The sequence below is a fragment of the Chiloscyllium punctatum genome, chromosome 6 (genome assembly GCF_047496795.1).
Source record: "Chiloscyllium punctatum isolate Juve2018m chromosome 6, sChiPun1.3, whole genome shotgun sequence".
Lineage (NCBI taxonomy): Eukaryota > Metazoa > Chordata > Chondrichthyes > Orectolobiformes > Hemiscylliidae > Chiloscyllium > Chiloscyllium punctatum.
Window position 1 is genome coordinate 29910552 of NC_092744.1, and position 24429 is coordinate 29934980.

A 24429-nucleotide genomic window follows, 5' to 3' on the forward strand; every position below is an offset into this window, starting at 1 on the left:
CTGCCCTCTACCCCCCCCCCGTGTGCGTGCCCTCTCTTTTCCTTCCCCCCCCCACCGCGCGCGCGCCCCCGCTCTCTTTCTTCCCCCCCCCCTCTCTCTCTTGCTCTCTCTCTCGCGCGCTCTCTCCCTCCCGCTCTCCCTCGCGCCCGCTCTCTCCCTCCCGCTCTCCCTCGCGCCCGCTCTCCCTCCAGCTCTCCCTCCCGCTCTCTCTCCCTCGCGCCCGCTCTCTCCCTCCCGCTCTCCCTCGCGCCCGCTCTCTCCCTCGCGCGCTCTCTCCCTCCCGCTCTCCCTCGCGCGCGCTCTCTCCCTCCCGCTCTCTCTCGCGCGCGCTCTCTCCCTCCCGCTCTCCCTCGCGCCCGCTCTCCCCCTCGCGCGCGCTCTCTCCCTCCCGCTCTCCCTCGCGCCCGCTCTTTCCCTCCCGCTCTCCCTCGCGCCCGCTCTTCCTCCCGCTCTCCCTCCCTCCCGCTCTCTCCCTCCCGCTCTCTCCCTCCCGCTCTCCCTCGCGCGCTCTCTGTCTCTCTCTCTCTCTCTCTCGCGCTCTCTCTCGCACCCTCTCGCGCGCTCTCGCACTCTCTCTCTCTCTCGCTCTCCCTCTCCGCGCGCGCGCTCTCGCTCTCGCTCTCTCGCGCGCTCTCGCACTCTCTCTCTCGCACTCCTCTCTCTCTTGCTCGCGCACTGTCTCTCGCTCTCGTGCGCTCTCTCTCGCGCACTGTTTCTGAGGCCCAACCTTCCTCCTTCCGCCCCCTACAAAAATGCCCTTTTGTATTGGGCTACAGGTTAGCTTCTTTTAAGCCTCTCTGTAATGAGGTTGGCCGCACATCTATGGTATTCAAGAATCCTTCACATCAGTTTCTTATCAAGGTATGTAGTGATATTGCTGAGAACAAGCAATTACTAAAGTGAGCAGATCATGTTGTTCTAAAGTATTACAAAATCAGTCACAACACAGACACAGATAAAGTTTTCAATGTTGTGAAACGTTGCATAAAAATCTAAAGATGTTAAGTAACCAGTCCTTCGTAAACCTGTGAAGTCTTATTTCCATTTAATCCAATGTTTTGTGCAAGTCCAATCGAACCATTATATACCTATAGTGTTTGCTGATCAATTTTATACCAAAAATGTTTTGTGTAGTTGACTTGCTTGACTGATATAAGGGAAAAATCTGAATTCTATGATGTGCATTTGAGTATATTCTGTACACATGAATAAAATATTATTTCTCAAAGGTATATGCCTCAGGTGAAATTTGTTAGTCATATCTCATGTCTGCCTTTAGTCTCTTGTGTCTTGATAATGCGACTTGCGTCATGCTCACCATTTGTCACCTTGCTAAATTCACAATTTTTGCAGACAAAATTGATTTTCAAAAACTCAGGACCCACAACTTTGTTAACCTGGCTATAGGTACTTTTATCCACAAAGTCAGATTCCTGTACTGGTCTAATTTTACTGAATGAGATTCACAGAGGCTACATAACCCTTAACATCGTGGAAGTATCCTACATGCATTCAGCATCCCTCAGTTACAGGACTGTTATTCTAGATTCAAGGTCACTATTCATTCATAATGTGTTGTTATTCTGTCTACATTTGTATCTTAATGAAAAGAATTTGAGAGCTTAATGTTGTGCATTTATGAACAACAAGAGTAAAAATTGCTTGGTGTTTACACAAACTCAATAACCGAAGTCTTCTAAAATAATTTGTGTTGGTAGCCTAAAATGATGTGATATTTAGCTGTAGGTGACAAGGTAAGCAAGCTTAACTTCACTTCTACTGGTTTGCTTCTCAACCCCTACCCAAAATAAAAGGCTGATTTGTACCAATGTTCTTAATTTTAATTTTTACTTATAAAGACCAACATTACATTGCACAGTTGAACTCGTACTGATTAAGCATTTTGATGCTCTCTGGCAAGTACTGTGGAATGATGGATGGCTGTTTTATGTCCAATTGTTGAAGTTCTGATATTAACTCTCCTTTAGAGGAAAGGAACTGAATAGCAAGACCATGTATTTCATGTGGGAGATGGAGGAAAGGTTGGAGTTTCTGTTTTGACTTGCCGTCTGTTGTCTTTGGAAGAGTTTGAATTATCTTTCCCTTGGGATGTGTAACTGCTGTAAGAAGACATTATTTGGAATTCTATTGTGCTTTTTGTTAAAAAAAACCTGAAGTGCACCTTCTCAATTTGCAGTGACACTTGTTTCCTTCAGTGTTGAACTTAATAGAATAAATTTAGTCTGATAAGTGACAAATATCCTGGATTGTGTACTACAGGAAGACATACTTCATTTTATTGTGGGTAATTCAGTGCAGACAAAAGTTGCAGTTCACCTTCTTGAATAATATATTGAAGGCGCCTTTATCACTGAGTGGATCATCCATGTGCAAACAGAATTGTCTAACTGAATTGAACAAGGGTCTATAACATGATTTACCATTATTGTAGTTTAATACATTTCTCTTTATGACTATCCTTTCCTTGAATTTTTGGTAGTGATTTTGTCCGAAGTAGTTTCTTTTTGAGGAACATACAAGGAAAAGCATTGAATGTACAAGTTGTTGTGTTGTCTTAATTGTAATGAGGTCAAGCTGTTCTGCAGCAGAATTACTTTGAGGGATGGCAGTGGGGTAGTAGCATTGTTACTGGGCTAGTAATCATGAGGTGTAAGTGAAGACTGCAGATGCTGGAGATTAGAATCAAAAGTGTGGTACTGGAAAAGCACAGCAGATCAGGCAGCATCCACTGAGCAGGAGAATCAACATTTCTGGCAAAAGGGGACTTTTGGGCTCTTCCTGAAGAAGTGCTTTGCTCAAAACATCGATTCCCTGCTCTTCAGATGCTGAAAGACCTGCTGTGCTTTTCCAGCACCACGCTCTTAACAGTAGTCCTGAGGTTCAGGTTAATGTTCTGGTGACCTGGTTAAAATTAGGAATTTAAATGTTGATCTAATGTTGACCATGTAACCAATGTCTGTCTGGTACATTAATGTCCTTCAAGGAAATCTGCTCTGTTTCCCTTGTTTAACTTGCATGTGACTCCAGATCCACAATGTGTTTGACTCTTAACTGCTTTTTGAATAATTGGGGATGGATGATAAATGCTGGAATACCAGCATCTCTTAAATGAGTCGAACAAAATCTGATTTGCCAAAGAATTCTTTGAATGTATTTTTAAAAGCTATATCACTAGTTTGCAACCATTTCAAATCAGTATAATTGAGAGTTGTAGACTAAGTAATCTACACAGAACTCAATTGTGATGCTTTTAAATTCTAGAACAAAATAAGAATCTTTGGGTTAGTGTTTTGCTTTGTAAAGTTTAATTTCAAATACCATTTGTCACTGACTTTGTAGCCTCTTAATGTTGACCACCTCGTTCTCATTCTGTGGCTGAAAATATTCAAAACGCTGTGTTGCTTCTTTTCTTCTCTTTGAAATAATTCTTGCTCGATTTGGTTTTTAAATTGATCTGCTGTGTAAGCTATTCTGCAGTCACTTCCCACTGATGTCTGAATGATCTTTAAGAAATATCTGCCTGAGATTTGGTGTAGGGACTGATACATTTTATAGTTTGCTTCACCTGGGTCAATGTCAATGTTTTGTATCTATCCTTCAGTTGCTTCTGTTATGCAGTTTGATTTTTTTTTGATTTGTGATAGAAACCTTTCTTTCATTTATATTCAATCTAAAGGAATTTTATCATCAGAAGTTAGAACTGTGCCAATTGGTGTAATCTGTTAGGCCAACTCTTGGCATGTCATCTGTGTGACAGTAGTTTTTTGTTATGTAGGCATGTTGAGATATTTCTGGCATATAAGACCGTAGATGTAGAAGTAGGGTATTCAGCTCATTAACTCTACTCCCCATTCAAGGAGACCATGACTGATATAATAATCCTCAGCTCCACTTTCCTGTCTTGCCTCACTAACTCTTGATTCCATTAATGATCAGAAATCTGTCTACCTGTGCATTGAATATGCTGAATGACCAAGCTTTAACTTGAGCTTCAAGATGTCTTATGTATCAAATTCTAGTTTTGAGATCAGGGAGATCAAATTTTTTGCCTTGATATGTTCCTTGTTTGTGTCATGGAGCCTGGTGCACTGAACTTGAAAATGTGAAATGTATTGTCAATTTTGCAAAACTATTATTTTTAATTAATTGCTAAATTAAAATATAATTGCATAATTAAATATTGTATTAGACTGAAGAATAAGGTTTGTGTTTAACCATGTTGTGCTTTTCACTTTATATCTCTCACACACATCCACACACACAGACCCCCTGCCGCCATCACCACCACCATTTTGAATTTCTGGTCACTCTGAGCTGCTAGATTTATGTTTGTTTGAATTTAGCAGTGCTGCTTCATTGATATGTTTTAGATTTTATCCACTGAAGAGACTACATCAAACTGACAGTGCACCTAAGTTGAACTGGTCAGGACAGACAAATAAGTTGACTGCTGTCATACAAATTAATAGCTCCATGTGGTTTTAAGGCAAAAGTTTAGATAGTTTTGTTTCAGTGACTCTGTGCTACACAAATAGGATTGTCAGAAATTTGAGGTTATGATATATACTTGGCATATTCACTGGGATATTGTTTCATTTTTTTTTGCTGTATGTGAATTTTAGTTATTTTGTTTTCAACCTGTTCAGAGGCATTATTGCATACTTTTGGAGCAGGTGGGACCCTTACCTAGGTCTCCTGTAGTTGTGAATTATATTATTACAGAATTTCTGACTACCTTGATTACTTAGGGGGAAAGTGTCTCTGATTCCTAACAATGAATTTATAATGTTTTCTTAAGGCATCTAAATATCGCAACAAACTTTTTAAATCAAGTGCTGCTTCTTCATGCCGTACCACCGCCTTGTAAATGAGAGCCCTAAGTAGGATATGTACACCCCAACTTCAGATGTCCTGCTTTTATCCTGTACTGTAACTTTACCAGCACTCCAAAAGCTTCTGATTTCAAATAAACCGGTTGGACTACATTCCTGGTGTTGTGTGACTTCTGATCTTGTCCATCACAATCCAACACCTCCGCATCATTTAAAATGCAGGTCTTTGGTCATCAAAAGAATCTTTTGTACCAGTCCATTTTCAATTACACTTAAATGTGTTGTGCTTACAGAACTGACTTTATTTTTTAAAATGATTCCAACTACAGGTTTTCCATTGGCAATTTGCTTAAAGCATTGCTTCACATGGTTTCAGTTTGTGGTGTATAATTTTTTTTTGTGTTACACTTGTTATTTCTTAATGAAGGAGGCTAGCCATCCTATCTGGAGTTGATGGCAGTCACTGTGCTGCCACTAGGAGAGGTGTTGTGACACACAGCAGCTGCCATATGTAGAGTCTGTACTGTTAGCCAATCATCTTTTAAATAGGTCTGACTTTTTAGGTGCCAAATTTTCATTTTCTTTTTCTTACCGACTCAGTTACAATCTTTAGTTTTAAGTCTTCCCCATTGCTGCTTTTAAAACCCCTATGGAATGTTCCATTGAATGGGAGTTAATTATTTTGCAGACAGCTAAAACTTGAATCAGTTTATCACTCAGTTCATTCTCCCTGCATCCGAGGGTGCTAACTGGGATCAATGCATGAAGCAGATAAAGCTTTTCACTGAGCTGTTTGGAAGACAGATCTGTACTGTGACTAGGTGGATGGATTTGAGTGGGTTAATGAAGTGGGAGTTGTGGTTGCTAACCATTGCTGATAACTCATGTCTCCTCCGCAATTCTCTGCTGCTGCTGTATAAATTTTAACTCTAGATTGGGATAACTACAGCGTCAAGTGTATGGGTTTTGAAGCCTTTTATATACAGTGCTGCTAAGGAACGAACAAACAGCCATGTATGCTTCGGCTTGTGTCCTCAATTTACAGGAACAGTACCTGCTGCAAGTTTGGTCTTTTTAATCTCCATTGGATTTTTATTTCTCAATCTTTCCCTAAAATCTCCTAGTATTCCTTGGGGTCATTGAAAATTTAAATGAATAAACTGTTGAGTTTTTTAATGCATTAGATATGCACAAAGGATGGACTGTCTTTGTATTGTAACAACAAAGGTAAGCATTTTCTGTGAATTGATTGTGTTGAATTAACATGTAAAATTGCTTGTATTTAAATTCCTTGTCTTGTGTGCTTTCTTCTGTGTGGTTGGATAGATATTGTACCGGATTTTCAAATGAGTTATTTATTTTAATTTGGCTACAGCTATTTGATTTTCTTCTGAATCTGTTCTCTTCCCTCATCCCCCTCCCCAATGCCATCAGCTTAGAACTGTTGTGGCTTTAGTTACCACCTGTTTGTCAGCTGTTAATTTTGCAATGGTTACATTGGGAAAACTTGAGAAAGACCATATTGAGTTTCAATTTCCTTGACCATTGATGTGCATGTGCAGAAAAGCAACCCCATTAGATCTCTAATTATGCCAGTCTTTATGCACCCGTGTGGATTATCTATTTTAGCTTCAAATACTTAACCTGAATTACCTGACAATTTAGCTTTATGAAACATGGGTGCACTTGCGTCTTGATTACTGAAATGAATTGGGCGGTTTATTAAAATTCATGTTTCATTCTTTAAAAGTAAGTAATTAGTTTTTAAGTGAAATGAATACATTTAATATAGCTGCTTGAATTAAACCACAATGTAGATGTGCGATAAAACCTAAATTTTCAGTACTGTTGAAATAAGGTGAGACATTTCTGTAAATAGTCTGGTGTATGTGAGGCTGGTACATGTTCCTGTGCAAACGAGTCTTAAAGCATGTCAGAAGCAGTTCATTGCTGATATGTGGGGGTGGAACGGTTTCTTTACCTTGGTGCATAAAGGTAGAATTGAGTGTTGCTTTTATATTGCAATGTCCATGGAAACTGACCAAAAAAGCTCCTCAGTAATGTTTGTTTTGTTTCTTTGAAATAGCATTGCTTTTATTGATCATTCATTTGTTAGATGAGAATATCAAAGAGCTTTTAATGTAAAATTGCTCTCTGAAAGGGATCTGTCAACTTCATAAGATAAAAATATTACTTTCAATGTTCATACAGCTTTTTTGAGAATTTTGCAATTTTAAATTCTGTTTCTTCAATTTATTATTTTTTGCATTTACAATTTGTATGCTTTATACTTTTGAGTCAAAAAGGAAATAAATTCCACAAAATATTTCTTAATTTTGTTTTAAATTATGCCCCTTACATATTTAATAGTGTTTCCTTGGTCCCCTGCATTGACTTAAATGAATAGTTTGCATTGACATAACTTATGTCATTTCATGCTTCAGTAAACTTGATAACTTACCACCACTATTGAAGTTAAACCTTTACAGTTAGCATCCTATTTGTTCTTTGCATTCATTATGACCTTGATTTGAAACCATACGGAATATGAAAGACCATGTCCTAAAAAAAATGCAAAGAATACAGAAATGCTAAGTCAATGCTGGTGCGATGTTCAAAAGGTGATGTGCCATTTGAACTGTCCTTATACCAATTTTGTTTTTACATAGCATCTTTAATGTGGTAAAGTATCCCAAGGAACTTCATAGGAATTAGTAAAATCTCGCATTTATGTATCATTCGGGCAGTTGACAAAAAGTTTGTCTTGGGGTTGGTTTCAAGGGGCATTTTAATGGTAGAGTGGTAGAGGGGTGGAATTTTGAGACAAAATTCCAGAGCTGAAAGAACAGGAAATTGTGGTTGCTCAACATCGAGTTTTGTGTTGCTGAGCTGCAGGCAATCAAGTGATAAAAAGGGCAAGGGCATGAAAACAAAAATGAGACATTTTACCCCAGTGCTTGTTGACATCATTATTTCTGGATTGGCAGGTTTAATGTCTGAATGATACTAAAGGTTTGAGATAAGAGCAGTGGAGCTTTGGTCGAGTTTATATATGGGTGGAAGATGGATACTGGCCAATAAAGTATTGGAACAGTACAATCTAGAAATAATGAAAGTCTATTCATGTTTCAACAGCAGAGGAGTTAAAGCAGGAGCAGAATCCAAAGTAAGGTAGTTTATGGTGTACAACTGTGATCAGACATCTTTGGGTCAAATATGGCCCTAAGGTTTTGAACAATCTAGTTTGATTTTGGCTGCAAAGGAGATGATTGAAGTCAGTGGCCTTGCGTTACAGTTTGTAATATAAACTGATGATAATGTGGTTTGATTCTCCCCAGTATTCAGCTGGAGGAATTCTTTTGCCCACCCAGTCCCAAATATCAATAGGCTTGTGAAAAATCAGACAGTGGAGAGCTTGATGATTGAAGTGGTGTTGAGGGAGAGCTGGGTGTTGTCTGCATACATTTAGAATGTGTCTGACTTTTGGATGTTGTTGCAAAGAGGCCACATGGAGAAGAGAAATTGGAGGACAATTTTGGGAAAAAGAAATCTGAGCCAAGATCTACAAGGATTCCAAAAATAGTGATGGGGAAATGGTTTAAGACATAATTTAACTTTATTTTCTGTGTATATCTCGATAGCTTGGAATGTCACAGATAAAGGGAAATTCCATGCAGCAGAATAGTCGAGGAGTGGCATTTGAGAAGGATGGCATGGTCAATTGTGCCAAAGACTTGAATACATGTTAAGAAAGGTAATGGATAGGTTATTATTACCACAGACATATAGATTGCTATTTATGACATTGGAACCATTTCAGTTTTGTTTATTTATGCAGCAAATCTGATTGGAAGGACTAGTTTTTTTTTTCTTTCTTTTTCCAAAGTACAGGTTGTTATTCCATACTGAATTTCAGCCCAGTCATATTGATTGAGGAAGGGATGGGGTTAAGGAAAGGTTTTCATTGTGATCGCAGCAGAAGTTAGATATTGGCCATAAGATTCTCTTGTGTATTTATTTTTAAGAAAACCCATTGTTGGGATTTTGTGGAAAAGTTCTAATGATGTAACATGAGTACAATTCAATCTTTGCAACCAGAAATGAGATCCTTCATCTTGAAAGGCTTGACGAAAACACTCCGATCTGATCTGTTGTGGTTTTCCAAGGTAACTGAGTGGTTAATGTTGAGCACTTGTTCAGCTTATCAAAGTTTATAATTATTGAATGATTTGGGCTTAAACTGTCAGTAGGAGTGAAAGCATAATCCTATTTTGTTTCCATTATATCATTGGGATTAAGCAAATCATTGAGTGGAAAGAGGCTTCTGTCATCAGGAATTTGTGGTTAATCTGTTGCAGTGATGAAAATAACCATCCATCTGCCTTTCTGGAATAGTTTAAAATCTGTTAAAAGAAATGCTTCAAAGCCAAGATTTGTCTACCAATGTTTCTTTTGTGCTCAAAGGCTGAATTGTTTTATAGAATCCTTACACTTTACTTAAATGATGTTGCATTTGAGTTGCGAGTTGCATCTTTTTAAATGCAGCCTCTCAGTCTAATGCACTGACATAAACTTTCCTTTGACAGTTAGCCAAAGTATTCCTACTCAAAAGGAATTTGAGTATCAATTTTGCAGCTCAACTGTGATTTCCAGCTCTAGAGGCCACTATTGGATAATTTCAAGTCCTCCATTAGAAAATTATGCAGGATGCAGCGAGCAGAGGGAGAAGTCATGTACTTCATCCCTTTGCAGAATTGTATTTTAACAACATTGAAATGAAAGCAGTATTTTAATAGGTGCATAGAGTACAACAACAAAGAGGTGATATTGAATATGTAAAAGACACTCACTCAATCTCAGCTGGACTATTATATATAGTTCTGGATGTCACAATGTAGGAAGACTGTGCGCGCATTGGAGGGAGTACAGAAGTGATTTACAAGAAGCTTCCAGGAATGAAAAATTTCCATTTGATTGTAGAAATGAAATAGTTGGGGCTGTCTTCCTTTGGAGAGAAGGAGGCTAATAGATGATCTGATCCAGGTTTTCAAAACAGTGAATGGGCTGGATAGAGTAGATGGGCAGAGACTGTTCCTGCTCGAGAGAGAGCCAGAGAGTACAGATTTATAGCGATTCACAAAAGGAGCAATAAAATGTGAGAAAACCTTTTTTGCTTAGAAATTAGTTATGGTATGCGATGCACTGCCTGAAAGTTGTTTTAAAACTCATTCGTGGGATGTGGGTGTCACTGGCTAGTCAGTGTTTATTGTCCATCCCTAGTTTTTTGTTTGTTCTAACTAATTCGCAACATGTGGGCATCTCTGGCAAGACCAGCATTCATTGCCCATTCCTAACCGCCCTGAGGACTGTTGAGTCAGCAACATTTGGTATGGGTCTGGAGTCACATGTAGGCAAGGACAGCAATTTCCTACCCTGAAGGGCATTAGTGAACCAGATGGGGTTTTTTCTGACAACTGGCAAAAGTTTTATGGTCATCATTAGACTTTTTTAATTCCAGATGTTTTAGAGAATTCAGTTTCCACCATCTACCATTATGGAGTTTGAACTCTGTTCCCCAGCACATTACCTGGGCCTCTGGATTGTTTAGTTCAGCAATAATACCATTAGGCCATTGTTCCCACTTGAGAAGGTGGTGGTGGAACTGCTGCAGTCCACCTGCTGTAGGTTGACTCACAATGCCCTTAGGGAGGGAATTCCAGGAATTTAACCCAGTGACAGTTAAGGAATGGTGATATATTTCCAAGTCAGGATGGTAAGTGATTTGGAGGGGAACTTGCAGATGATGTTCCATGTATCTGCTGCTCTTGTTCTTCAAGATGGATATCGTTGTGGATGTAGAAAGTGCTATCTAAGGATATTTGGAGAATTTCTGCAGTGCATCATGTAGATAGTTGCAGCAGTGAGTACTGAGTGTCAGTGGTGGAGGTAGCGCATTCTTGTGGATGTGGTGCCAATGAAATGACCTGTTTTGTCCTGGGTGGTGTCAAGCTTTTTGAGTGTTGTTGGGGCTGCACTCATCCAGGCAAGGAGGGAGTATTTCAACACATTCCTGTCTTGCGCCTTGCAGATGGTGAGCAGGCACTGGGGAGTCAGGAGCTGAGTTACTGCAGTATTTCTAGCCTCTGACCTGCTCTTGTAGTCACTGTTTATGTATGTCAAAGTTTGGTGCTGGAAAAGCACAGCAGGTCAGGCAGCATCTGATGAGCAGGAGAGTATGGCAAGTTTAGTTGAGTTTCTGGTCAATGGTCACCCCTAAGGATGTTGATAATGGGGGATTCAGTGATGGTAATACCTTGAATGTCAAAGGGCTGGTGATTGAATTGTCTCCTATTGAAGATGGTCATTCCCTGGCACTTGTGTCCTGTGAATGTTACTTGTCAGGCCAAGTCTGGATATTATACAGGTAGTGTTGTTGTATTTGAACATTGACTGCATGAGTATCTGAAGAGTTATGAATGGTGTTGAACATTGTATGATCATCAGTGAACATCTTCACTTCTGATCTTGATGGATAGTCCTTAATGAAGCAGCTGAAGATGGTTCAGCACTCTGTGGTGGAGAGAGGCACAGTTGAGGTTTACAAGAATGCGTTGGATGATTATTAAAATAGAACTGATGTGCAAAGCAGGAAACTGGCATGAGGTAATGCTTGTTTGAAGAGCCCAATGAGCCGAATGGCTGCCTCTTGCTCTGTAATGCTTATTTGATTAGTAAATTTGTCGTGAAATATACTCAATAAATGGGATCCAAGCAAGCATTCATGACAATCTTCAGCCAGAAGTGCTGAGTGGATGATTCACCTCAACATCCACCAGTGGTCCCTGGTGTTACAGATACAAGTCCTTCAGCAAATTTGATTCACTCCATGTGATATCAAGAAAAAGCTGGTGGCACTGGTTACTGCCATGGCTATGGGCCCTGACAGCATCATGGTAATAATACTGAAGACTTGTGCTCCAAAACTTGCTGCACTTCTAGCCAAGCTGTTCCAGTACATTTACAACATTGGTATCTACCTGACCACAGTGTGGAAAATTTCACAAGTATGTCCAGTATACACATAACAGGACAGCTCCAACCCTGTCAATTACTACTCCATCAATTTATCTTTGATCATCAGTTAAGTGAGGGAAGGTATCATCAACAGTGCTGTTCAATTAGTACCTGCTTAGTACCAACTGCTTACTGATGCTGACGTTGGGTTCCACCATAGCCACTTGGCTTTTGACCTCATTATCACCTTGGTGCAGATATTGTCAAAAGAGTTGAATTCCAGTGGTGAACCTGACAACCCCTGATGTCAAAGCCACATCGACTGAAGGTGAAATCAAGGAGTCTGATAAAAACTGGAATCAATGGGCAAATTCTCCATTTGGAATCATAGAATACAAATGGGAAGTGGTGGTGGTTGTTAGGTCAATTTTCTTGGCTCCAGGACATGTGTGCAGTAGTGACATCCTAGGCCTAACCATCTTCTGCTGCTCTTCATCAATTACTTTCCCTTCGTAAGGTTATAAGTGGAGATTGTGCAATCATCAGTGACCATGTTCCTCACCATTCATGACTCTTCAGATACTGAAGCAGTCCATGCTCAAATGCTGTGAGACTTGGACTTTGGGCTCACTATGGCAAGTAATATTTGTGCCACTCAAATGCCAGATAATGACCATCTCCAATAAGCAACAATCTAAATTCTGTCTTTTGACAGTCAGTTATGTTAACATCACTGAATCCTGAATTATCAACAACCTTGGGGTTTCCATTCACCAGAAGCTCTGGCCTCTCAATATAAATACTGTGACTACAAGAGCAGATAAATGACTAGGAATACCACAGCAAGTACCTCACCACCTGATTTCTCAAAGCCTACTCACCATCTAGAAGGCACTCCCCATGTGTCTGGATGAATGCAGCTCTGACCGCCTTCTCAAGAATCTTGACACCACCCAGAATCAAGTAGCCTGATTGGTTGGCACTGCATCCATAAACGTCCACTTCCTCCTCCAATGACACTTCATAGCAACAGTGTCTATTGTCTGCAAGATGCACGACAGAAATTTGCCAAGATCCTTAAGTAGTAAGTTCCAAACTCCTGACCACTTCCATCTAGGACAAGAGTATCAGATGAGTGGGAACACCACCAGCTGTAAATTTCCCTCCAAGCCACTCGCTGCCCTGACTTGGAAACATATTGCTGTTTCTTCACTGTCACTGGTCAAAATTCTGGCGCTCCTTCCCTGATGGCTTGGTGCGTCTTCCTCCAACACAAGGACTGCATTGGTTCAAGAAGGCAGCTCACCATTCCCTCCTCAAGGGCAACTAGGGACAAGCATTTAATGCTGGGCAGCCATCAATGCCCATGTCCCATGAGTGAAGAAAAAAAGATCTGAACCTATTCACATGGTCTGAGCAAAACTAATTGCACTTTCTAAATAATTGCAGTTATTTATTTTTTTCTTTTTAAAAATTATTAATTCATGTATCAAACAGTTTATTAGCATCTCATTCCGGGTTAACCTAAAATCCCGCTTTTGTTACCACTGAAACAACTGTAGAGAGGCTGGTATGAAGCATCATTTATCATTTTATTGTTCCTAAATGAAAGCAATACCACCGAATTGGATATTTAGTACCAATAATGTTGACTTTAAGTTAGTTCCTTTAATTTGCCCAAGAATAAATTGGTGCTTGTTGAATTTCAGAAGACAATCCTAATCTGTGCAGCATGTGCTGATTTCTTCAGAAGTAGCCGAAGCAGTGGATACTTACCTCAGTGGAATTATGTATCACCTCGTTCAGAAGTGTGTACAAACCTCTCGAGAATGGTCAATTTAAAAAAACAAGTGACAGGTGAGCATATTGCATTTGAAAAGCGGACTGCATTTTGCTCCCATGCACCAATCAAGCTACATCTTTATTGAGGTTGACAAATTCTAGTTTTTAAGCATTTATTCGTTCAAAGGATGAGTTGTAACTGGCTAGATCAGCATCTATTGCCCATCCATAATTGTGCTTGAGAAGGTGGTTGTGAGCTGCTGCCCTGAATTGTTGAAGTCCATGCAATGTAGGTGCAATGGTGTTGGGAAGAGTGGTTCAGGAATTTGACCAAGCAATACTGAAGGAATGGAAGTACAGTTTCAAATTGCAATTACGTTGCTTGGTGGAGAACCAGCAGGTGGCAGTGTTCCTATCTAATTGTTGCCTCCATTCTTCGAACTGGTAGAGTTCATGGGTTTTGTATGAAGAATAACAATTTTTAGCCTTGATGTCTTTGTGCAGGATTATAGAACATAGAACTTAACAACACAGTACACGCCCTTTGGCCATCTGTTGCGCTGACCTGCAAACAAATCTGAAACGCATCTATCCCACACTATTCCATTTTCATCCATATGTTTATCCAATGTCCATTTAAATGCCCTTAAAGTTGGTAAGTCTACTACTATTACAGGCAGTCTGTTCCACGCCCTTACTACTGCGTAAAGAAACTAGCTCTGACATCTGTCCTATAGCTATACCCCTCAATTTAAAGCTATGTCCTGTTGTGCTAGCCATTACCATTTGAGGAAAATGGCTGTCACTGTCTACCCTATCTAACCGTCTGATTATCTTGTATCACGGGTGTGTTGCTTGAAAGCACAGCAGATCAGGCAGCAATTGATTAACAGGAGAATAAATCAGGAATTCCTGATGAAGGGTTTATGCCTGAAATGTAAGTTCTCCTGCTCCTCAGATGCTGCCCGACCTGCTGTGCGTTTCCAGCACCGCACTCTTGACTCTGATTTCCAGCTTCTGCAGTCCTCACTTTTTACTGATTTATCTTGTATGTGTCAGTTAAGTCACCTCTCAACCTTCTCTCTAACGAAAACAGCCTCAAGTCCCTCAGCCAATCTTCTTAAGACCTTTCCTCCATACCAGGCAACATCCTGGTAAATCTCCTCTGAATCTTTTCCAAAGCTTCTATAACCTTCCTATAATGCGGTGACCAGAACTGAATGCAATACTCGAAGAAGCCACACCAGAGTTTTGTACAGCTGCAGTATGACCTAATGGCTCTGAAACTCAATCCCTCTATCGATTGAAGCAAACACACTGTATGCCTTCTTAACAACCCTCTCAACCTGGGTGCCAACTTTCAGGGATCTATGGACATGGACACTGAGATCTCTCTGTTCATTTACACTGCCATAAGTATTGACATTAGCCCAGTACTCTTTATTCCAGTTGCTCCTTCTAAAGTGAATCACCTCAGTTTTCTGCATTAAACTCCATTTGCGGGGGTTGGATTCTGATCTTTGATAAACAAAAATCTACCTTTTCAATGTGCTTATAAACTTTTCAGATGTGTGCTATCACACCTGTAGAGCAGGTGGGTCTTGAACCTTGCCCTTCTCAAAGAAGGGGACACTACCACTGTGCCAAAAGAACCCACATCGAATAGGTGCCATGTCATTACAGAACTGCATTCAGGTCTAATGAACTGGTGGATTTTGATTGTTGTGAAGTAGCCTGATATCACAATGTGTGTAGTGAGAAAGGAAGATGAGCCACTAGGACACCAGAGGTAGAGAGATGACATTTTGAAAACATCCCTTTTAATTTGCTTTCAAAACATTTGTCTTATCATTAAAGAATTTGTAGATGACTACTCAGTTGCTGAAGAGATGAGTTGTTTTTCCTCAAAATATTTCCTCCTTCCTTCCTTGGATGCGCACATGCCATCTGGGGATATGGTTACAAAGGCTACTACTGGCAACTGTGAAGGGTGTTGTGGTACAGTGGTAGTGTCCCTATCGAAGAGCCAGATAGTACAAAATATCTCTAGACTAGTGAATTTTAAAAAAAACTGACAGGTGTGAGTGTATCGCACTTGAAAAGCTGACTGCATTTTACACACTCAGCTAATCTGTATTTTTTCCTTATTTGGAACTTTGCTTCATAACCTGTCAAGTGTAAATTCTATTGCACCTTTAGAATTATTGTTTCAGTAAAATGCATTCTGATGTACCACCTGAATTTTAGTTACTGTAAGTAAATTCTTTTGCCCAAGTTGTCAGTATTTTAGTTCCTGCTGTTTCAAAAAAATTAATGTCTAATAATTCTGCAATGATGCGGAGTTTAGCTAAGTGCAAGCTTATCAATTTATTTTTCCTCCTAGGGAGCACCTTCTTTCAATATTTTGGAACTGTGTGTTTCTAATTTACATAGATTGCTATGTGGTGCATTGTTATTTGGCCTCTTTTGTGCTCTCCACTTTGGGATTCAGCTGCAGTCCAGCACATTAACCATATCTTTTTATTTTTCTGTATTTTTAATTGTGCACTGAATTAGGAAAAATACATTTTAAACCAAGAATTTGGAAGGAGTTGTTGCAATTTTTGAAAGCAAGTTACTGAACTCGTGTTTACACTGCTGCTTTTTTCTTTCCAAGCAGTGGAGAAGGCTCTTTATGAATGGATTGGCACTAGGAGTTGTGTCAAAGTGAAGTTTGGCTGGTAACAGGCAGCTGATTGGTTTTGGGAATTTTGATATTATGGATTACAAAGCTTGATGACAGCTGTGATCCCTGAGTAGCCGAACAGCTAGTTCATCTTTGCACCCAGTAAAATGCTTAAAGCTAGAAGAGAGCCCATTTATTTTGCCTCACTAGTTGCTGTAAACTGTGGCCTTTAACCACAGATTTTGAAGTTAGCCTATTAACTGCCTATGCACCTATGCATAGAGATCAAAAGAAAAGAATCTGGACAGGTGAGATTGAACAACACAAAATCCTGGCAAGTAAAAGAATCATAGTGGTAAACCTTATGGACTGGGACCATTGAACTGCTTCCCAAGATTTTTTTTCCCCCGTTCCACCAAAACACTCAACTTTTTTTTGTCTGCATGCATGTATAGGAGGGGTTTAGAGGGGAGTTAGTAGTATGTCAATGGTTAATAGTTGTGTGGTTTGAATCTTATTTGTAGTAAATAGTTCTTGTTAGGTACAGAAAGCAATTTTTTGTTTTCTGTTAGTCATGGAGACTATTAAATATGACTGTTTTCACAGCAGGAGTGGAACTTTTTGTTAATAAACTATTTTGTGACACAGATCTAAACATCGGATTCAAATCCAGCTGACTGTCTGAAAGGGCTCAGGTCTAAGAAAAGTGTTCATACAGTCACACAGCATGGAAATAGACCCTTTGATCCAACCAATCCATGCTGAACATAATCCCAAACTAAACTGGTTCCACCTCCTTGCTCCTGGCCCATATCCCTATGAACCTTTTTCCATTCATGCACCTATCTAAACGTCTTTGAAACATTTTAATGGGGTCAGTATCCACCACTTCCTCGGGAAGTTCAATCCATATGTGGACCACCTTTGGTTTAAAATAAAATTGCCGCTCATGTCTTTTTTTATTTTAAAATCTCTCTCCTTAAAAATATGCCCCTAGTCTTAAATCTGCATCCCAGGGAAAAGGCACCTACCATTAACCTTATCTATGCCCCTCATGATCTTATAAATCACTATAAAGTCACCCCTCAACCTTGTATGTCCCGGTGAAAAGTCCCAGCCTTTCTTTATAACTCAAACCTTCCAATCCCAGCAACATCCTAGTGAGTCTCTTCTGAACCCTCTCTAGCTTAGTAATATCCTTTGTATAACAGGGCAATTAGAACTGGGCACAGGACTCCAGAAGAGGCCTCGCCAATATCCTATACAGCCTCAACATGATTTCCAACCCCTATACTCAAAGGATTGAACAACGAAGGAAAGTATGCCTTTTTAACCATCCTGTTTAGCTTTTGCACAGTATATCTGCACTGCTTAACTTTTTTCCATGCCCATCATTTTGGATGTTTGGCTGCTCATGTGAGCATTTTACATTAATTTTCCATGTTCTCCTGAGGGAGCTTGGCAAGATGGGATGTGGAAAGTATGTTTCCTCTTGTGTGTGAATCTAGAATTGGGGTTACCTTAAAAAATAATGGGTTGCCCATTTAAGACCATACTGAGAGTTTATTCTGATGTTAGGAGTCTTTGGAATGCCAACTTTAAAAGAGAGAGCTACCGAGGTCTTCAAATATTTTCATGGCAGAGGTAGGCAGATTCTTGGTGAAAGATTACCTGGGATAGGTGGGAAAGTTTGAGTTTACAATTAGACTGTTTTGTCTATTCTTTTTCCTAATAAGTATGTTCTTGCATATAGGCTTGATAAAGATGTATGACCAGCAAATTCAGTCTTCAGGTTGCCAGGAATGTAGAGTAACGTTTGGACTATTTGAGGCATGGGTCAAATGAAATGGAGTAGCCAAGTTTTGCATGACGAGATCTTGCAAGGGAGAGATACTCCATGATCTGTTTCATGTGTAGATTGAAGAAAGTTGACCATAACATCTGCTCTTGAAATGGGAATTTGTTTACTCTAATCACTCATGTTTCGGAGGATAAATTTTAATAAAGTGGTGATATCCTTATTGACAAGGAAGAGAATGTGAGGACTGCAGATACTTGAGATCAGCGTCGAGAGTGTGTTGCTGGGAAAGCACAGCAGGTCAGGCAGCATCCGAGGAGCAGAAGAATCTACATTTTAGGCGTAAGCCCTTCATCAAGAATGAGGCTTGTGGGCTGGGACTGAGAGACAGATGGTGGGGGTTGGGATTGCGGGGGAGGGTAGCTGGGAAAGCGATAGGTGGATGAAGGTAAGGGAGAAAGTGGTAGGTCAGAGGGGAGAGTGATGGACAGGTCCAGAGGGCGGTGCTGAGTTGGAGGCTTGGGACTGGGGTAATGTGGGGGAGGGGGAAATGAGGAGGCTGTTGAAATCCGCATTTACCCTGTGTGGTTGCAGGGTCCCAAGGCGGGGATATGAGACTTTCATCCTCCAGGCATTGAGTGGTAACGGTTTGGCAGTGGAGGAAGAACAGGATCTGCATGTCCTTGACTGAGTGGGAGGGGGTGGTAAAGTGTTCAGCCATGGGGCAGTGGGGTTGGTGGGTGCGGGTGTCCCAGAGATGTTCTCTGAAACGATCCGCAAGAAGACGTCCTGTCTCCGGGATGGAGAGGAGACCACACTGGGCGCATCGGATGCGGTAGATGACATTGGAGAGGTACAGGTAAATTTCTGACAGATGTGGAAGGATCTCTTAGAGCCTTGGACGGAGGTGAGGTGAGTGGTGTGGGCACAGGTTTTGCACTTCTTGCGGTGGCAGAGAAATGTGCTAGGAGTGGGGTGTGGGCTGATGGAGGGTGTGGACCTGACCAGGGAGTCACTGAGGGAATGTTCTTTCTGGAACGTCGATGGGGGTCAGGAGGGAAATATGTTTGGTGGGATCCGTTTGGAGGTGGCGGAGGATGATGTGAGGTGAAGGACGTAACCCCCCGCCACTACCCTTGAATCTCACCCCTCCCAATGCAACAAAGACAGAACCCCCCGGTCCTCGCCTTCCACCCACCCAACCAACCTTTGCATACAACGCAACGTCCTCTGCCATGTCTGCCACCTCCTAAAGGACCCCTCCACCAGAGACATATTTCCCTCCCCACCCCTCTGGTCCTGTCCATTACTCCTGCGTATGACCTATCACCACCTTCCTCACCTTTATCCACCTATTGCTTTCTCAACTATCTTCTCCCCAAACCCCACCCCCCTCACATTTATCTCTCAGCCCTGGCCCACAAGCCTCAATCCTGATAAAGGGCTTATGCCTGTAACGTCGATTCTCCTGCTCCTCGGATGCTGCTGACCCATGCTTTTCCAGCACCACATTCTTGACTCGTATCCCTATTTACAGTACATCATTGTCAGAATGCATGGTTTCTTGAATTAGACAAACAATTTTCACCATGTTTTAAATATCTTACAGAATATGAATACTGGCAAATAAAATTACAATTGCTCATTTGACCACTGACTTAATGAAATTGAATTTATATTATATGTAATTATGTTGATGATTAAGTTAGAGAACTGGATATAACCTGTTGAATGTAGGCCAAGTATGGCAGAACCAAGTTATCAGGTTGGCAAATGGAGGCTCTTTAGTAATGAATAGTTAGATTTATCTTTAAAAGAAATTGGTGTATATAACAGATTTGTGCTGAAAACAAGTAAAATATTGAATATTGTGCAAAATATTATTGAGCTTAATGAGAAATTATTTGAAGCAGTATTACTGTTTGGCTGTGCTATCCTTAATTCCTGTGACCTCTTGTAGTTGATATATTTTCTGGAATTTTCTTCTCCAGCTGTGAGCTAATAAGCTTAAAAATATTGCAAAGCATGATTAAAATGTAAGCACTCTGTGATCTAATTAGCCCGGAAGACCACAAACTGTTCACATATAACTATAGGTATTAAGAGTTTGGTGGGCAGTCCTTTCTTCAAAGGAAATAAGCTGCAAATGGAATTAACTGTTTCCAGTGACTGACAAGTTTTGTTACAACATTCAGGTGTTTGATTTCCCACCTCTGATTTAAGGAAATTTATAATCTAAGTTAAGAGCAGAGATAAGGGTGACTTATTGAAACACAAAAGTACAAGAAACCTGAGAAAATAGGATCAAGAGTAGGCAATTCAGCCATTCAAGAATATGTGTAGACCAGTCCAAGTATTCATTACTTTTTTATTATTGTTTCCTAGGATCTGGGTGTTGGTGGTGAGGCCAGCATTTGTTGTTCATCTCTAGTTGCTGTTGAAGTGAGTTTCTTGGCCATTTCAGAGGCCAATTACTAGTCAACTATTATTGAGAACCTGGAGTCACGTGTAAACCAGACTCTATCAAAAGAATAAAGAATCATGTGTGATTTTACTGACAATCAATAAAGTCATGGCTTAATTAAAGGGGGTGGCTTTAATTTTAAAAAAAAATTGATTTAATGTATTTCAGTCGATTCTAATTCCTCCAGTTGATGTGGTCGGATTCTGAGAGCCTCAGAATTTCAAACTCAATGACATTACCCCTATGCTACATTCTCTCCACAAGTCTGTGCTGGTGACATAGTTATAAATAGTTTATCAGAAATTGATATTGTACTGAATGGTCTATAGGTTTCTGGTTTCCCTGCTCACTCCTTTCTTAAATAGTGAAGAAGATATTTTTAAAAAATCTGATTCAAATTACATCAGGAATATTCTGGAAAGTTTTCAGAAACTTTGCCACCTTGGTGCTTTTCAGCCTAGGGTGTTAAAAATACCAAACACTGGAGAGGGATCCATCTGAAGTCCATTTTATTTTGAGGTTCAATAAATATGTATTGAATCCAGTGTTTATTTCCTGTTTGACATACTTTTCTCAACTACCTTTGCACAGCTGATAACTTGTTCATGTTCCTTAACTGTGAAAACAACTTGTCAAAGCTAAATATTTTTATTTGTTTGAATACTTAATAGGCCCATATCTCCACTTACCAACACTTAACATATTTAAAATACGTGTCATTTTTTGTTGTATTTTGGCATTTTTTTTGTGATGTGTTGACATTTCTCACAAAGCCAACATTTGCCCATCCTGAATCTTCTCTGAGAAGGGGGCAGTTGAGCTATCATCATGAACAGCTCCAGTCCATCTGTTGTAGGTGTGCCCATGATGTTGTTGGGGAGTTCCTGAATCTTGAACCAGCCACTGAGACAGAACTGGAATGCACAATTTCCACTCAGGATGGTTTTGTGGTTGGGAAGGAAACTTTTATAAGTATTCCAAAGTATCTGCTGTTCTTGTCTTTGTGTTGTGGTTGCAGTTTTCTCAGCATTTCTTGAAGGAGGCTTTTAGAATTGATGAACTACATTGTTGGACAAGCATATGGACGTACATGGAATAGTGTGAGTTAGATGGGCTTCAGATTGGTATGACTGGTCTGCGCATTATCGAGGGCCAAAGAGCCTGTACTGCGCTGTAATGTTCTATGTTCACCTTGTACGTGGTACACACTGTCACTTTGTGCTGACTGTGCAAAGATTGTATGCTTTCAAAGCGAGCTGCCTTTGATTGGAGTGTATCAAGTTTGTGTTGTAGGAGCTGCACTCATCCAGACAAATGGAGTGTTTACAATCACATCTTGACTTGTCTTGTAGATTGACAGGCTTTATGGAGATGGTGGATGTGTTATATGCTGCAGATTTCCCATCTCTGACCAGTGTTTTCTAGCTGCACTACTTATTTAGCTAGTCCAGTTGAGATCCTGGTCAATTACAACCTACAGAATGTCGCTGATGGGTGATTCAGTGATGATAATGTAATTGACTGTTAGTTTGATTTTCTTGTTGGAGGTGAAGAGTTTCCATCAGTCTGCTGCAAATATTACTTGCCAAAATCAGCTCAAACTTGAATGTTGTGAAGATCCTGCTGCATGTGTATGTGGACTGCTTTAGTATCTGAGGAATTAGAGATGATGATGAGCTTTAAACAACCATCAGAGGCTATTCCACCTCTGACTGTATAATGAAAGGTTACTGATGAAGTAGCTAAGATTAGATTAGGTTAGATTCCCTACAGTATGGAAACAGGCCCTTCAGCCCAACAAGTCCATACCGACCCTCTGAAGTGTAACCTACCCAAATCCCTACCCTATATTTACTCCTGACTAATGCGCCTAACACTATGGGCAATTTAGCATGGGCAATTCATCTGACCTGCACATCTTTGGATTGTTGGAGGAAACCCACGCAGACACGGGGATAATGTGCAAACTCCACACAGACAGTTGTGGGAATCGAACCCAGGTCCCTGGCGCTGTGAGGCAACAGTGCTAATCACTGAGCCACCGTGCTGCCGAGTAGAGAAGTTACATCGGCGATTCATGTCAAAGAATGAAAACACATTGACCAGGCGATGATGTTTCAGTAAAGGAACCAATTTCATCTTTTTCTCCCTGTGAATCACAGCACATTCCCATTTGTGCAGAATGCACATTCCTCCATAAATCCAGCTGTTCAAAACAATTGATTCCAAATGAGGCTTATAGCTATAATCACTGATATACATTGGCCAAATAAGATTGACTTTTCTTAATGGTTTTAAAAAGGACTCTAGAACTTTTACCACTGTTTGCAGGGCGATCTGCTGAAAACTGAAAGCCAAATGGATTGCCAATGATATGTGAAAATGAATACTTACACCAGCAGTGCAATGGGACAGGACATTGTTATAAACAGCTATACCCAGTAGGAGTCATTCTGCATTGACCAACACAGGTAATAAAATTGTGATATTGTTGCCTAATTTCTGTTTGGTAATTAACACATGAACTTAAAACTTCAGGAGCTGTAGAATTCTGGTTTGCCCACTGATGCTTTCACAATGCTTGGTTGGAAAGGAGTCTTAAAATTGCAGGACGCCGGCAGAACTTCAATCATTCACATCTTTAAGGCAGCTCTGATGAAAGGCACTGACGTGAAACACCTTGAATTTGTTGCTGGAAACATCAGGACTTCTGAGAAAGCCGGTGAAGCTACTAATATTGACTCCGACCAACTCCTCACCCCCTCCCCAAAGAGAGAAAGCAGCCACTTCAGGGGTCCGGTAATCTCCACCCCTCCCCATCCTGCAGTTACATTAAAGATGTCATGTTCCTGCCATGGACCCCCTTAATAAGCCAGGAACCTCCTGAGATCCAGCCTCCCAGTCATCCTAGGGCCTACAGCCTCAGCAAAGCCTAACCTCAGTTGACAGTCTTTGACAGTCCAGTCTACAACACTCTTCCCCTTCATTATAGCAGGTTTACAAAGAGAAAACAAATAATCCATTGGCAACACATGCTTTTGCTGAATTGGGTGTTTATGTTGTCACAGTTGATAAGAAAAGCAAGTGAGTTAGTAATATTAAAGAAAATTGCCAGAGGTTTTTTTTAAAAAACATATCTAGAAAGGTAGGAGGCAAGAATGGACATTGGAATGTTGGAAAACGAAGCTGGAGATGTAATGAGGAACAAAGAAATGGCAGAGAAACTGAACAGGTACTTTACATCAGTTTTCAATAAAAGACACCAGCAGTGTACCAGAACTCGGAAAGTCGGGGAAGAGCAGAGGGGACTGTAGTAGCCATCACTGAATGGTGCTGGAGAAGCTGAAAGGTCTGAAGACGGATAAATCACCGAGACCAGATGGGCTACACTCAAGTACTGAGGAATATCGTTACTGGGTGGTGATCTTTCAGGAATCACTTGAGTCAGGGAGGATTCCCGCAGACTGAAAATAGACTAAAGTAACACCCTGGTTTAAGAAGGAGGGAGGCAGAAGGTAGGAAACTATAGGGCGGTTAGTCTGATCTGTCATTGGTAAAATTTTAGAGTCCACTTTAAGGATGAGATTGCAGAGTATTTGCAAGTGCACGATAAAATAGGGCTGAGTCAGTACAGCTTCGTCAAGGGAGGTCACATCTTACAATTCTGTTGAAATTGTTTGAGGGGATAATGAGCAAGTTAGACAAGTAAAGCCAATTGATCACATCAATTTGTATTTCCACAAGGCCTTTGGCAAGGTGCCATACAGGACCCTGATAATTAGATAAGAGTCCATGGTGTTAGGGGTAAGGTACTTGAATGGATAGAGGATTAGCTGACTGGCAGAAGGCAGAG

At 40.5% G+C, this 24429-nt stretch overlaps 1 protein-coding gene across 24 annotated transcripts in view; it reads left to right on the forward strand.

Annotated features, from left to right (window-relative positions):
* The window catches only part of LOC140478823 (disks large homolog 1), a 459945-nt gene that overhangs the window by 51887 nt on the left and 383629 nt on the right, over window positions 1-24429 (forward strand). The window contains exon 1 of one of the 24 annotated variants that reach the window (XM_072572261.1): window positions 689-861. The exons of 22 other annotated variants lie outside the window; for them this stretch is intronic. In XM_072572261.1, coding sequence (XP_072428362.1) covers window positions 823-861 — 39 coding nt within the window. In that variant the 5' untranslated portion in view covers window positions 689-822. Of the gene's footprint in view, window positions 1-688; window positions 862-5874; window positions 6081-24429 lie in introns of those variants that run through there. One more of the 24 variants, XM_072572265.1, reaches the window with a different exon arrangement.